We start from the raw sequence: 13,662 nt of genomic DNA on the forward strand, positions 1-13,662 counted from the left end.
TGATGGATTTTGTCTATTGTAGATTGTGTCATTGAGATGGATGAAGTGGCAATTCATTGCCCTGATATCTTTTCATAAAGCATGCAGATTATGCAGGCGTCAAGGCACATCGTCACTTCCTCTCAGTAGATTTACGGAACGCTATGTTGACCCCCATATGTTTGTTGCTTTTCAACTGGTGCCCGTCATGCATAAACAAACAGGATGTAACAAAGGCACTTCAGGCATGTCTCAAAAGAGGGGTGGTCTTGTTCCCGTAGGTACTGAATGTACTGTAGCTACGTTTAGTACTGTATCTTCATGCCAACTGTTTCTGTTCAGAATGCACTCTATAGAATACTTGACTGATCTGAGTCCTGTGTCTCTGTGTTTAGATGAAGCTGCCGGTGCTGCTGCTGGGTCGTTCAGCTGACCTGAGGCCTGGTGAGTTTGTGGTGGCCATCGGCAGCCCCTTCTCCCTGCAGAACACGGTCACCACAGGTATCGTCAGCACCACCCAGAGAGGAGGCAAGGAGCTGGGCCTGAGGAACTCTGATATGGACTACATCCAGACGGACGCTATCATCAACGTGAGTGATACATCCACATCATCAGCACACACACACGAGCAGCTGTCACACAGGGCATTTAGTTGTGGAACAGTTAGTTGCGGAACATTTAGTTGTGGAACATTTAGTTGTGGAACATTTAGTTGTGGAACACAGCTGTCAGTGCAGGGCATTTAGTTGTGGAACATTTAGTTGTGGAACATTTAGTTGTGGAACACAGCTGTCAGCGCAGGGCATTTAGTTGTGGAACATTTAGTTGTAGATATTTAGTTGTGGATATTTAGTTGTGGAACACAGCTGTCAGCGCAGGGCATTTAGTTGTGGAACATTCAGTTGTGGATATTTAGTTGTGGAACACAGCTGTCAGCGCAGGGCATTTAGTTGTGGAACATTTAGTTGTGGATATTTAGTTGTGGAACACAGCTGTCAGTGCAGGGCATTTAGTTGTGGAACATTTAGTTGTGGAACATTTAGTTGTGGAACACAGCTGTCAGCGCAGGGCATTTAGTTGTGGAACATTTAGTTGTGGAACATTTAGTTGTGGAACACAGCTGTCAGTGCAGGGCATTTAGTTGTGGAACATTTAGTTGTGGAACACAGCTGTCAGTGCAGGGTATTTAGTTGTGGAACATTTAGTTGTGGAACATTTAGTTGTGGATATTTAGTTGTGGAACACAGCTGTCAGTGCAGGGCATTTAGTTGTGGAACATTTAGTTGTGGAACATTTAGTTGTGGAACACAGCTGTCAGCGCAGGGCATTTAGTTGTGGAACATTTAGTTGTGGAACACAGCTGTCAGCGCAGGGCATTTAGTTGTGGAACATTTAGTTGTGGAACACAGCTGTCAGCGCAGGGCATTTAGTTGTGGAACATTTAGTTGTGGATATTTAGTTGTGGAACACAGCTGTCAGTGCAGGGCATTTAGTTGTGGAACATTTAGTTGTGGAACATTTGGTTGTGGAACACAGCTGTCAGCGCAGGTCATATAGTTGTGGAACATTTAGTTGTGGAAAATGTTGTTGTGGAACACAGCTGTCAGTTCAAGGCATTTAGTTGTGGAACACACAACAGTAGCTCCCCCTTATTTGCCCCGTTACACACGAAGGAGCTGTAGATATACCATCTGATCATCCCTTTAACCTGAATGTTGTTCCTTTTCAGTATGGGAACTCTGGCGGACCCCTGGTCAATCTGGTAAGATATAATTACTTATTGATAAGATTTACATGTTTCAGAATGGTCTTAAAGGTCCAATTCAGCCGTTTTTATCTCAGTATCAAATAATTTCTGGGTAACAATGAAGTACCTTACTCTGATTGTTTTCAGTTAAAATGGTCAAAATATACTAAACTAGCTTCTTAGCAAAGAGCAATTTCTCAAGCAAGAATTTAGCTAAAACTGTCTGGGAGTGGTCTGAGTGGGGAGGGGAAAGCTGAAAATGTGCTGTTATTGACAGAGAGGTTTGGAAGTCTCTTTCTTATTGGTCTGCCAACTAATTTACCACCTAGTGATGTCACAAAGCAGGCCAAAACTCCATCCCACCAAAACAGGCTGAAATTTCAGGCGGTCTTATCAAACAGCTCTTACACCAAAAGGGCATTATCATCATTTTCGCATTTTCACAGTGTTATTCCAACCTCATAGTGTGGAAATATATATAACACACAGGAAATCACATTTTTAGCTGCACTGGGCCTTTCATTGTAAATCTATGACAAATCTGGAGGATGTATTTTAATAATGTGTGTTGTTTCTGTCTTCAGGATGGAGAGGTGATTGGGATCAACACACTGAAGGTGACAGCAGGAATCTCCTTCGCCATCCCCTCAGACAAGATCCGTCAGTTCCTGGCAGAGTCCCATGACAGGCAATCTAAAGGTACAGATTACCAATCTAAAGGTAGGGCTGTGACGATTATGGAATTTTGGGATAACGATAAATTGTCACGCAAATGACCACGGTTATTGTCATAGTTGTAATTTTTTTCAACAATTGTTTTGAGCTTGTAATGCATCATAAATGAATGCATCTTTGAAAATTACCAATGATATACCTAATGAATATAACTCAGATTTGGTGAAACCCCTGTTTAAAAAAAATATATATTTTGACCGTGCCGTTCTGCTCATAAAACCAACTTTACCCTCTTCATGTATAAAATAAATAAGTACAAATAAAATAAACAAAACTGCTATTGGGTTAGTTCTATCTACTTGAAAATAAAGTTTAAAAAAAAAATATATATATAATCTCCCCCTCTAAAAATGCATGTATTAAGACAATTTTGGCAATTTATTTTTAAGTTTGCGGTTATTATTGGTTAGACCCCCCCCCCCCCCCGATTATTGTGCCAGGCCTATCTAAAGTTCCATGACTTTGACCAGGTACCGCATATTGAATTTTTAATGTTTATCACCATGTGCATGCTAATGCAGCATTTATCCTCTTTTCTTTAGGGAAATTATCAACAAGTAAGAAATATATCGGTGTGAGGATGATGACTCTCACACCAATGTAAGTTTCAGCCAGCCTGGTTCATCTTGTGAATTAAATTTTTCCAAATACCTGCGTTACATTAAACACATCTCTGTTTTCATTGGTTCCTTTCCCATAGGCTTGCAAAGGAGCTGAAGGAGAGACAATCAGACTTCCCCGATGTTACCTCAGGGGCATATGTAATCGAGGTCATCCCAAAAACACCAGCTGAGACGTAAGTAGTATCTAGAACCTGAAAGGGTTCTTCAGTTGTCCCCATAGGAAAACCCTTTGAAGAATGGGTTCTACATGGAACCCAAAAGGGTTCTACCTGGACCAAAAAGGGTTCTCCTATTGGGACAGCTGAAAAACCCTTTTGGAACCCTTTTTTCTAAGAGTGTACTGAAAACAGAACAGTTAGATTAGGACAGGAGCATTTAATGACTCATTTGGTAGTTGGCTCAGTCTCCATTCCTCTCATAAAGGTTGCTAAGAGTTCATTGTCGTCTACTCTTAAAATTAGACAGGCCTCATAGCACAATGATTTAGCATTTCATGACCACAAGAACAGCATGATAGAGCAGTCTATCTACAGTAGGTTATTCATTCCTACAGAATGCACTCTCTGTGTATTTTTTGTGGCCACATAAAATCATTTGTGCTGAGGCGGTGGTCTCCCACTTAAGGAAATGAATAGCTTTCTTTTTGTCTGGTGGGGTTTGTGGTACCAAGGTCAGCAAAATGCTTTTAGATTTTTCAGAGACCATGGTCAGATTTAGTTTCTCACAGTGTCTAACAAGAATGTTACTGCCTCTGTAAGTTCATTTAGCTTTTTTTGGAATGGGGAAAACACCCTTCTCTCAAATTTAAGAGGCTATATTTATATTCTGTGGATTGAGAGATCTAATGGTACACACTTCTTATAGAGCCTAACGTACTTTATCAGTAAAGCGCATTTCTTTTTTGCTACATTCCCCCCTCTCTCCTCCACAGAGGTGGCCTGCAGGAGAGTGATGTCATAATCACCATCAACAGCCAGCGAATCACCTCAGCCAGTGACGTCAGCAGCTCCATCAAGAGGGAAGACACGCTGCGCATGGTGGTCCGGCGGGGGAACGAGGACGTCATGCTCACCGTCGTCCCAGAGGAGATTGACCCTTGACCTCTCAGCAACCACGAGCTGGTTCTCAGTGTTGAAAATCACGGACCTTAAACCGGGTGTGTCTGGAGCCACACCCTACCTTAGAACCTGTAACTACTAGTGTCTCCCCCCCACTCCCCTCAAACTACAGAGGTCTGTGAGGCCCACAACTAACCCTCTGGGAGCTCAAATGTGTCCAGGGTAATAAAGACATATTTTAGCACCCCTGCTAGTTTTTTGGGATTATTTGTCCTCATGTATGAGTCAAAAAGATACTTCTACACTCATTGAAACTGATTATTGCCATCACGTTTGTTTTTATACTCTATTAACATCCTTGCACAGAGAACCCTCCTCAGTCAGAGAGAAGAAGTGAAGGGTGTCCTTAATCTGGTTTGTTGTTGATATTGTTGATGTTTTTTAGTTGTATTTCTCTTGGTATGTTTTGACCACAATTTCACAGAGGGAATAAAATGGTTTAAAAAAAAGTGGTGTTCCTTACTGATCTGAAAATCCTAACTGACTACATGAATGTTGACAGTTGAACTATACACATCTAGTAAAGGCCAGTGTACGCATCCAGCTTGGCTGCTCTACGCACAGACTGGGACTATGACCATGGCATGGTTATGGTTTGGATCATAAACTCAGCAAAAAAAGAAACGTCCTAAATGTCAACTGCGTTTATTTTCAGCAAACTTAATGTGTAAATATTTGTATGAACATAACAAGATTCAACAACTGAGACATAAACTGAACAAGTTCCACAGACGTGACTAATAGAAATTGAATAATGTGTCCCTGAACAAAGGGGGGGGGGTCAAAATCAAAAGTAACAGTCAGTATCTGGTGTGGCCACCAGCTGCATTAAGTACTGCAGTGCATCTCCTCCTCATGGACTTGGCAGTTCTTGCTGTGAGATGTTACCCCACTCTTCCACCAAGGCACCTGCAAGTTCCCGAGCATTTCTGGGGGGAATGGCAATAGCCATCACCCTCCGATCCAAAAGGTCCCAGACGTGCTCAATGGGATTGAGATCCGGGCTCTTCGCTGGCCTTGGCAGAACACTGACATTCCTGTCTTGCAGGAAATCACGCACAGAACGAGCAGTATGGCTGATGGCATTGTCATGCTGTAGGGTCATGTCAGGATGAGCCTGCAGAAAGGGTACCACATGAGGGAGGAGGATGTCTTCCCTGTAACGCACAGCGTTGAGATAGCCTGCAATGACAACAAGCTCAGTCCAATGATGCTGTGACACACCGCCCCAGACCATGACGGACCCTCCACCTCCAAATCGATCCCGCTCCAGAGTACAGGCCTCGGTGTAACGCTCATTCCTTCGACTATAAAAGCAAATCCAAGTCTGGTCCAGCGACGGTGGGTTTGTGCCCATAGGCGATGTTGTTGCCGGTGATGTCTGGTGAGGACATGCCTTACAACAGGCCTACAAGCCCTCAGTCCAGCTTCTCTCAGCCTATTGCGGACAGTCTGAGTACTGATGGCCGGATTGTGCGTTCCTGGTGTAACTCTGGCAGTTGTTGTTGTCATGTTGTTTCTGTCCCGCAGGTGTGATGTTCGGATGTACCGATCCTGTGCAGGTGTTGTTACATGTGGCCTACCACTGCGAGGACGATCAGCTGTCCGTCCTGTTTCGCTGTAGCGCTGTCTTAAGCGTCTTACAGTACGGACATTGCAATTTATTGCCCTGGCCACATCTGCAGTCCTCATGCCTCCTTGCAGCATGCCTAAGGCACGTTCACGCAGATGAGCAGGGACACTGGGCATCTTTCTTTTGGTGTTTTTCAGAGTCAGTAGAAAGGCTCTAGCAACTCCTGTGGTGGGCCGGGCGCAATGCACGCTGACATGGTTGCCAGGTGTACGGTGTTTCCTCTGACACATTGGTGTGGCTGGCTTCCAGGTTAAGTGGGCATTGTGTCAAGAAGCAGTGCTGCTCGGCTGGGTTTTGTTTTGGACGACGCAAGGTTCTCGACCTTCACCTCTCCTGAGTCCGTACGGGAGTTGCAGCGATGGGACAAGACTGTAACTACTGATACCACGAAATTGGGTAGAAAAAGGGGTAAAAAAGTAATTAAAACAGCCCCAGACCATTATTCCTCCTCCATCAAACTTTACAGTTGGCACTATGCATTCGGGCAGTTATTGTACTGACATTGCTTCCAGAGGCAGTTTGGAACTCGGTAGTGAGTGTTGCAACCGAGGACGGATGATTTTGACGCGCTACGTGCTTCCAAACTCGGCGGACCCATTCTGTGAGCTTGTGTGGCCTACCACTTCGTGGCTGAGCCGTTGTTGCTCCTAGACGTTTCCAATTCACAATAACAGCACCTACAGTTGACCAGGGAAGCTCTTAGCAGGGCAGAAATTTGACCTGTTGGAAAGGTGGAATCCTATGACGGTGCCACATTGGAAGTCACTGAGCTCTTCTGTAAGGCCATTCCACTGCCATTATTTGTCTATGGAGATTGCATGGCTGTGTGCTCGATTTTATACACTTGTCAGCAAAGTGTGTGGCTGAAATAGCCAAATCCACTTATTTGAAGGGGTGTTCACATACTTTGTATTTTAAGTATGAGCTAAGCACATCATATGTTCTAGACAATGGCAAGACATTACTAATCAATGATAATCAACTACCATAATGGAAATAAATGTTTTGTGCCATCCTCTGTGTTTGCAACTTCCATTTGCCTTTTTTTGGGGGGGGGGGGCTGTATTTGTTGTGTAATAATTTCAATCAATTAATCAATCAATCAATCAGGGACGCTAGTTACGTAACCAAACAAGTCACAGAGAGATCATTATTGCTATGTGTACATGATATGGGAAAAAAGAGCCTTATGAATCTGAAAGCTCATAAACATAACTCGTAAATGGCATTAGATATTGAACACCTACTCACTGCCAACGCCCAATATCCTATAAGATGATTCTGTAAAAGCCATATTTACCTCAGAAATGTCTCTGCCATGTACACTCAGTGTATGTACAGTGTCTTCGGAAAGTATTCGGACCCCTTGACTTTTTCCACATTTTGTTAGGTCACAGCTTTATTCTAAAATGGATTACATTGTTTTTTTTCCTCATCAATCTACACAGAATACCCCATAATGACAAAGCAAAAACAGTTTTTTTGATTTTTTTTCTCATTTATAAAAAATGTAATGTAAATGTACATTTACATAAGTATTCAGACCCTTTACTCAGTACCTTGTTGAAGCACCTTTGGCAGCGATTACAGCCTCAAGTCTTCCTGGGTATGACGCTACAAGCTCTGTATTTGGGGAGTTTCTCCCATTCTTCTCTGCAGATCCTCTCAAGCTCTGTAAGGTTGGATGGGGAGCGTCACTGCAAAGCTATTTTCAGGTCTCTCCAGAGATGTTTGATGGGTTCAATTCCTTGCTCTGGCTGGGCCACTCAAGGACATTCGGAGACTTGTCCGGAAGCTACTCCTGCCTTGTTTTGGCTGTGTGCTTAGGGTCGTTGTCCTGTTGGAAGGTGAACCTTCGCCCCCAGTCTGAAGTCCTGAGCGCTCTGGAGCAGGTTTTCATCAAGGACCTCTCTGTACTTTGCTCCATTCATCATCCTGACTAGTCTCCCAGTCCCTGCCGCTGAAAAACATCCCCACAGCATGATGCTGCCACCACCATGCTTCACCGTAGGGATGGTGCCAGGTTTCCTCCAGACGTGACGCTTGGCATTCAGGCCAAAGAGTTCAATCTTGGTTTCATAAGACCAGAGAATCTTGTTTCTCATGGTCTGAGAGTCTTTAGGTGCCTTTTGGCAAACTCCAAGCAGGCTGTCATCTGCCTTTTACTGAGGAGTGGCTTTCGTCTGGCCACTCTACAATAAAGGTCTGATTGGTGGAGTGCTGCAGAGATGGTTGTCCTTCTGGAAGGTTCTCCCATCTCCACAGAGGAACTCTAGAGCTCTGTCAGAGCGACCATCGGTTTCTTGGTCACATCCCTGACCAAGACCCTTCTCCCCCGATTGCTCAGTTTGGCCGGGCGGCCAGCTCTAGGAAGAGTCTTGGTGATCCCAAAATTCTTACATTTAAGAATAATGGAGGCCACTGTGTTCTTCGGGACCTTCAATGCTGCAAAAGAAAATGTGTACCCTTCCCCAGGTCTGTGCCTTGACACAATCCTGTCTCGGCGCTCATGGCTTGGTTTTTTCTCTGGCATTCACTGTCAACTGTGGGACCTATATATATATATACACAGTGGGGGGGAAAAGTATTTGATCCCCTGCTGATTTTGTACGTTTGCCCACTGACAAAGAAAGGATCAGTCTATAATTTTAATGGTAGGTTTATTTGAACAGTGAGAGACAGAATAACAACACAAATATCCAGAAAAACGCATGTCAGAAATGTTATAAATTGATTTGCATTTTAATGAGGGAAATAAGTATTTGACCCCCTCTCAATCAGAAAGATTTCTGGCTCCCAGGTGTCTTTTATACAGGTAACGAGCTGAGATTAGGAGCACACTCAAAGGGAGTGCTCCTAACCGCTGCTTGTTACCTGTAAAAAAGACACCTGTCCACAGAAGCAATCAATCAATCAGATTCCAAACTCTCCACCATGGCCAAGACCAAAGAGCTCTCCAAGGATGTCAGGGACAAGATTGTAGACCTACACAAGGCTGGAATGGGCTACAAGATCATCGCCAAGCAGCTTGGTGAGAAGGTGACAACATTTGATGCGATTATTCGCAAATGGAAGAAACACAAAAGAACTGTCAATCTCCCTCGGCCTGGGGCTCCATGCAAGATCTCACCTCATGGAGTTGCAATGATCATGAGAACGGTGAGGAATCAGCCCAGAACTACTCGGGAGGATCTTGTCAATGATCTCAAGGCAGCTGGGACCATAGTCACCAAGAAAACAATTGGTAACACATTACGCCGTGAAGGATTGAAATCCTGCAGCGCCCGCAAGGTCCCCCTGCTCAAGAATACATATACATGCCCGTCTGAAGTTTGCCAATGAACATCTGAATGACTCAGAGGACAACTGGTGAAAGTGTTGTGGTCAGATGAGACCAAAATGGAGCTCTTTGGCATCAACTCAACTCGCCGTGTTTGGAGGAGGAGGAATGCTGCCTATGACCCCAAGAACACCATCTCCACCGTCAAACATGGAGGTGGAAACATTATGCTTTGGGGGTGTTTTTCTGCTAAGGGGACAGGACAACTTCACCGCATCAAAGGGACGATGGACGGGGCCATATACCGTCAAATCTTGGGTGAGATCCTCCTTCCCTCAGTCAGGGCATTGAAAATGGGTCGTGGATAGGTATTCCAGCATGACAATGACCCAAAACCCACGGCCAAGGCAACAAAGGAGTGGCTCAAGAAGAAGCACATTTAGGTCCTGGAGTGGCCTAGCCAGTCTCCAGACCTTAATCCCATAGAAAATCTGTGGAGGGAGCTGAAGGTTCGAGTTGCAAAACGTCAGCCTCGAAACCTTAATGACTTGGAAAAGATCTGCAAAGAGGAGTGGGACAAAATCCCTCCTGAGATGTGTGCAAACCTGGTGGCCAACTACAAGAAACGTCTGACCTCTGTGATTGCCAACAAGGGTTTTGCCACCAAGTACTAAGTCATGTTTTGCAGAGGGGTCAAATACATATTTCCCTCATTAAAATGCAAATCATTTTATAACATTTTTGACATGTGTTTTTCAGGATTTTTTGTTGTTATTCTGTCTCTCACTGTTCAAATAAACCTACTATTAAAATTATAGACTGATCATTTCTTTGTAAGTGGGCAAACGTACAAAATCAGCAGGGGATCAAATACTTTTCCCCCCCACTGTATAAACTCAGCCAAAAAATAAATGTCCCTTTTTCAGGACCCTGTCTTTCAAAGATAATTCGTAAAAATCCAAATAATTTCACAGACCTTCATTGTAAAGGGTTTAAACACTGTTTCCCATGCTTGTTCAATGAACCGTAAAAAATGAATGAACATGCACCTGTGGAACGGTCGTTAAGACACTAACACCTTACAGACGGTAGGCAATTAAGGTCACAGTTATGAAAACTTAGGACACTAAAGAGGCCTTTCTACTGACTCTGAAATATACCAAAACAAAGATGCTCAGGGTATCTGCTCATCTGCGTGAACGTGCCTTAGGCATGCTGCAAGGAGGCATGAGGACTGCAGATGTGGCCAGGGCAATAAATTACAATGTCCGTACTGTGAGACGCCTAAGACAGCGCTACAGCGAGACAGGACGGACAGCTGATCGTCCTCGCAGTGGCAGACCACGTGTAGCAACACCTGCACAGGATCGGTACACTCGAACATCACACCTGCGGGACAGGTACAGGATGGCAACCACAACTGCCAGAGTTACACCAGGAACACACAATCCCTCCATCAGTGCTCAGACTGTCCGCAATAGGCTGAGAGCGGCTGGACTGAGGGCTTGTAGGCCTGTTGTAAGGCAGGTCCTCACCAGACATTATCGGCAACAACGTCGCCTATGGGCACAAACCCACCGTCGCTGGACCAGACATGACTGGCAAAAAGTGCTCTTCACTGACGAGTCGTGGTTTTGTCTCACCAGTGGTAATGGTCGGATTTGCGTTTATCGTCGAAGGAATGAGCATTACACTGAGGCCTGTACTCTGGAACAGGATCGATTTGGAGGTGGAGGGTCCGTCATGGTCTGGGGCGGTGTGTCACAGCATGTCAGAGCGTGTTGTCATTGCAGGCAATCTCAACGCTGTGCGTTACAGAGAAGACATCCTCCTCCCTCATGTGGTACCCTTCCTGCAGGCTCATCCTGACATGACCCTACAGCATGACAATGCCATCAGCCATACTGCTCGTTCTGTGAGTGATTTCCTGCAAGACAGGAATGTCAGTGTTCTGCCATGGCCAGCGAAGAGCCCGGATCTCAATCCCATTGAGCACGTCTGGGACCTGTTGGACTGGAGGGTGAGGGCTAGGGCCATTCTCCCCAGAAATGTCTGGGAACTTGCAGGTGCCTTGGTGGAAGAGTGGGGTAACATCTCACAGCAAGAACTGGCAAATCTGGTGCAGTCCACGTGGAGGAGATGCAATGGGGTACTTAACGCAGCTGGTGGCCACACCAGATACTGACTGTTACTTTTGATTTTGACCCCCCCTTTGTTCAGGGATAGGTTATTCCATTTCTGTTAGTGACACGTCTGTGGAACTTGTTCAGTTTATGTCTCAGTTGTTGAATCTTGTTATGTGGGTGGAAATGTCTTTTTTTGCTGAGTTTATGTATATATATCTATATCTATATCTATATATATATATATATATCGGTCAAAAGTTTTATGTGGGAACTCCTTCAAGACTGTTGGAAAAGCATTCCAGGTGAAGCTGGTTCAGAGAATGCCAAGAGTGTGCAAAGCTGTCATCAAGGCAAAGGGTGGCTATTTGAATAATCTCAAATATAAAATATATTTTAATTTGTTTAAAACTTTTTTGGTTACTACTTGAATTAGTAAGTGTTTGTATATATATATATATGTGTATCAAGAATGGTCCACCACCCAAAGGACATCCAGCCAATTTGACACAACTGTGGGAAGCATTGGAGTCAATATGGGCCAGCATCCTTGTGGAACGCTTTCAACACCTTGTAGAGTCCATGCCCTGACAATTTGAGGCTGTTCTGGGGACAAAAGGGCGGGTGCAACTCAATATTAGGAAGATGTTCCTAATGTTTCGTACACTCAGTGTATATACTGTATATATTTCGGTCTCTGACATTGCTCGTTCTGATATTTCTTCATTTCTACATTTTTCTGGATTATGTGTGTATTGTATTTGTATTGCTAGGTATTACTGCAGTGTTGAAGCTAAAAACACAAGCATTTAGCTGCACCTGGGATAACATCTGCAAATCTGTGTACGCAACCAATAACATTTGATTTGATTTGCAGTAAAGAAAAGACACAGACAGAATTAAGTAATCTCTCAAGCCATTGGTCATCTCTTACATTTTATTATGGTCATCCATATATCCTCAGTGAACTGCTTAGGGTGCGACATTAAGTATCATGTGAATTAGCCACAGTATGTGGTGATTTATATATAGGGAAGGATCCATTACGTTAACTTGTGGAATAGACACCGTCTGGAATGCGGTTTCAACCAGTCAGCATTCAGGATTAGACCCACCCGTTGTATAATACGTAATAATCGACAGTATCCGTTCCGTTACATGTTCTTTGGGCTCGGAACCTAGGTGAGAAAACATGACCTCACTCTTACCTTTCAGGCGTCCCAAATGGCACCCCATTCCCTGTGTAGTGTGCACTGCTTTTGACCAGGGCCCTTAGGGATATGGTTAAAAGTAGTGCACGATATAGGGAACAGGGTGCCATTTGGGACGCAAACACAGTGTGACATCAGCTACAGAGGCCTCATCGATGAAATGTTTGGTTAACGTACTCTAAAGGATAGCTCAAGGTTTCTATAAATACTGTAAATGTCCCATTAGTCAAACTAAGTGATCTGATGTTAATGTGATTCCCATGTGTTAGTGGGGATGTAGACTACCCCCTGAAAGGCTACAGTTACAGTGTAGATGAACGCTAATGATGTGATGAATGTGTATTAATAATAGAGACTAGTTTACTGGATGACTCATCCATCCAGGTCAATATCAGTGTCGGGCTGGGGCCAAATGAGAATACTGTTGTGCTAACTAACAATACAATCTATCTGCAATATTAAAACTAACAGTACAATAAATCTGAATTATGTCGATCTGAGAAGGGTTTCTTACTGACAGGCCCGAGGCCGATCTGTCACTGTTGTATTCAAATCATTAAAATATTGATTGCTCTGGGCTTGTATTCAATAAAGCCCCTCAAAGTACTGACCTAGGATCAGGTCCCACCTGCCAATGCCGCAACATGGTCACACATCTAAAAGGCAAAACTGATCCTAGAGCAACACTCCTACTCTGTGACATACTAATCTGTATGTTACAAATAGAGTATTAATTTCCAAGAGCACACAGACATAGTAGGCTACAGTACTGAAATGCTGTGTAGATTTTTCCCCACTACTTCACACTTCATAAAGATCCTAATACAACAGGTTTTGATTTGTTTCCTTCATTGCCATGCAGAGTAGGAGCACCAGCAGTTGGATAGTGTTGATACAGTTGGTACCACTCTACATGTTTTTCTTAGTGAGCGTACCAGGACCTGCCCTTTGCTCACAGGAAGCTGTGCCCTACTTCTGCCTGGCCGGGTCCTGTCAACCAGCACTGACCTATGGCTCTGTAGTTCAAAGCGGTCTGAAGTATACATGTCTACAGATCCTGAAGGAAAACATTGACCCACTCTGTAACCTGGCCCAATGGATGAGTGTAGAATGATCAGGAGTGTGGACAACACAGACCGACATCATCCAGGGTTGTTAAAGCAGGCAGTGGCAGACGTCACATGGTGTCTCTGCCACTAAATGTTTTACAGTG

General features: G+C 44.1%; 1 protein-coding gene across 2 annotated transcripts in view; it reads left to right on the plus strand.

Moving 5' to 3' along the window:
- Positions 1-4,391, plus strand: part of htra1b (HtrA serine peptidase 1b) — a 37,450-nt gene extending 33,059 nt beyond the window's left edge. The window contains exons 4-9 of one of the 2 annotated variants that reach the window (XM_014158365.2): positions 375-569; positions 1,709-1,741; positions 2,311-2,446; positions 3,004-3,061; positions 3,162-3,257; positions 4,016-4,391. In XM_014158365.2, the coding sequence (XP_014013840.1) occupies positions 375-569; positions 1,709-1,741; positions 2,311-2,446; positions 3,004-3,061; positions 3,162-3,257; positions 4,016-4,184 (687 nt within the window). In that variant the 3' untranslated portion in view covers positions 4,185-4,391. The remainder of the gene's footprint in view (positions 1-374; positions 570-1,708; positions 1,742-2,310; positions 2,447-3,003; positions 3,062-3,161; positions 3,258-4,015) is intronic. The other variant, XM_014158366.2, reaches the window with a different exon arrangement.
- Positions 4,392-13,662: the final 9,271 nt, after the last annotated feature.

The sequence above is a fragment of the Salmo salar genome, chromosome ssa19 (assembly GCF_905237065.1).
Source record: "Salmo salar chromosome ssa19, Ssal_v3.1, whole genome shotgun sequence".
Lineage (NCBI taxonomy): Eukaryota > Metazoa > Chordata > Actinopteri > Salmoniformes > Salmonidae > Salmo > Salmo salar.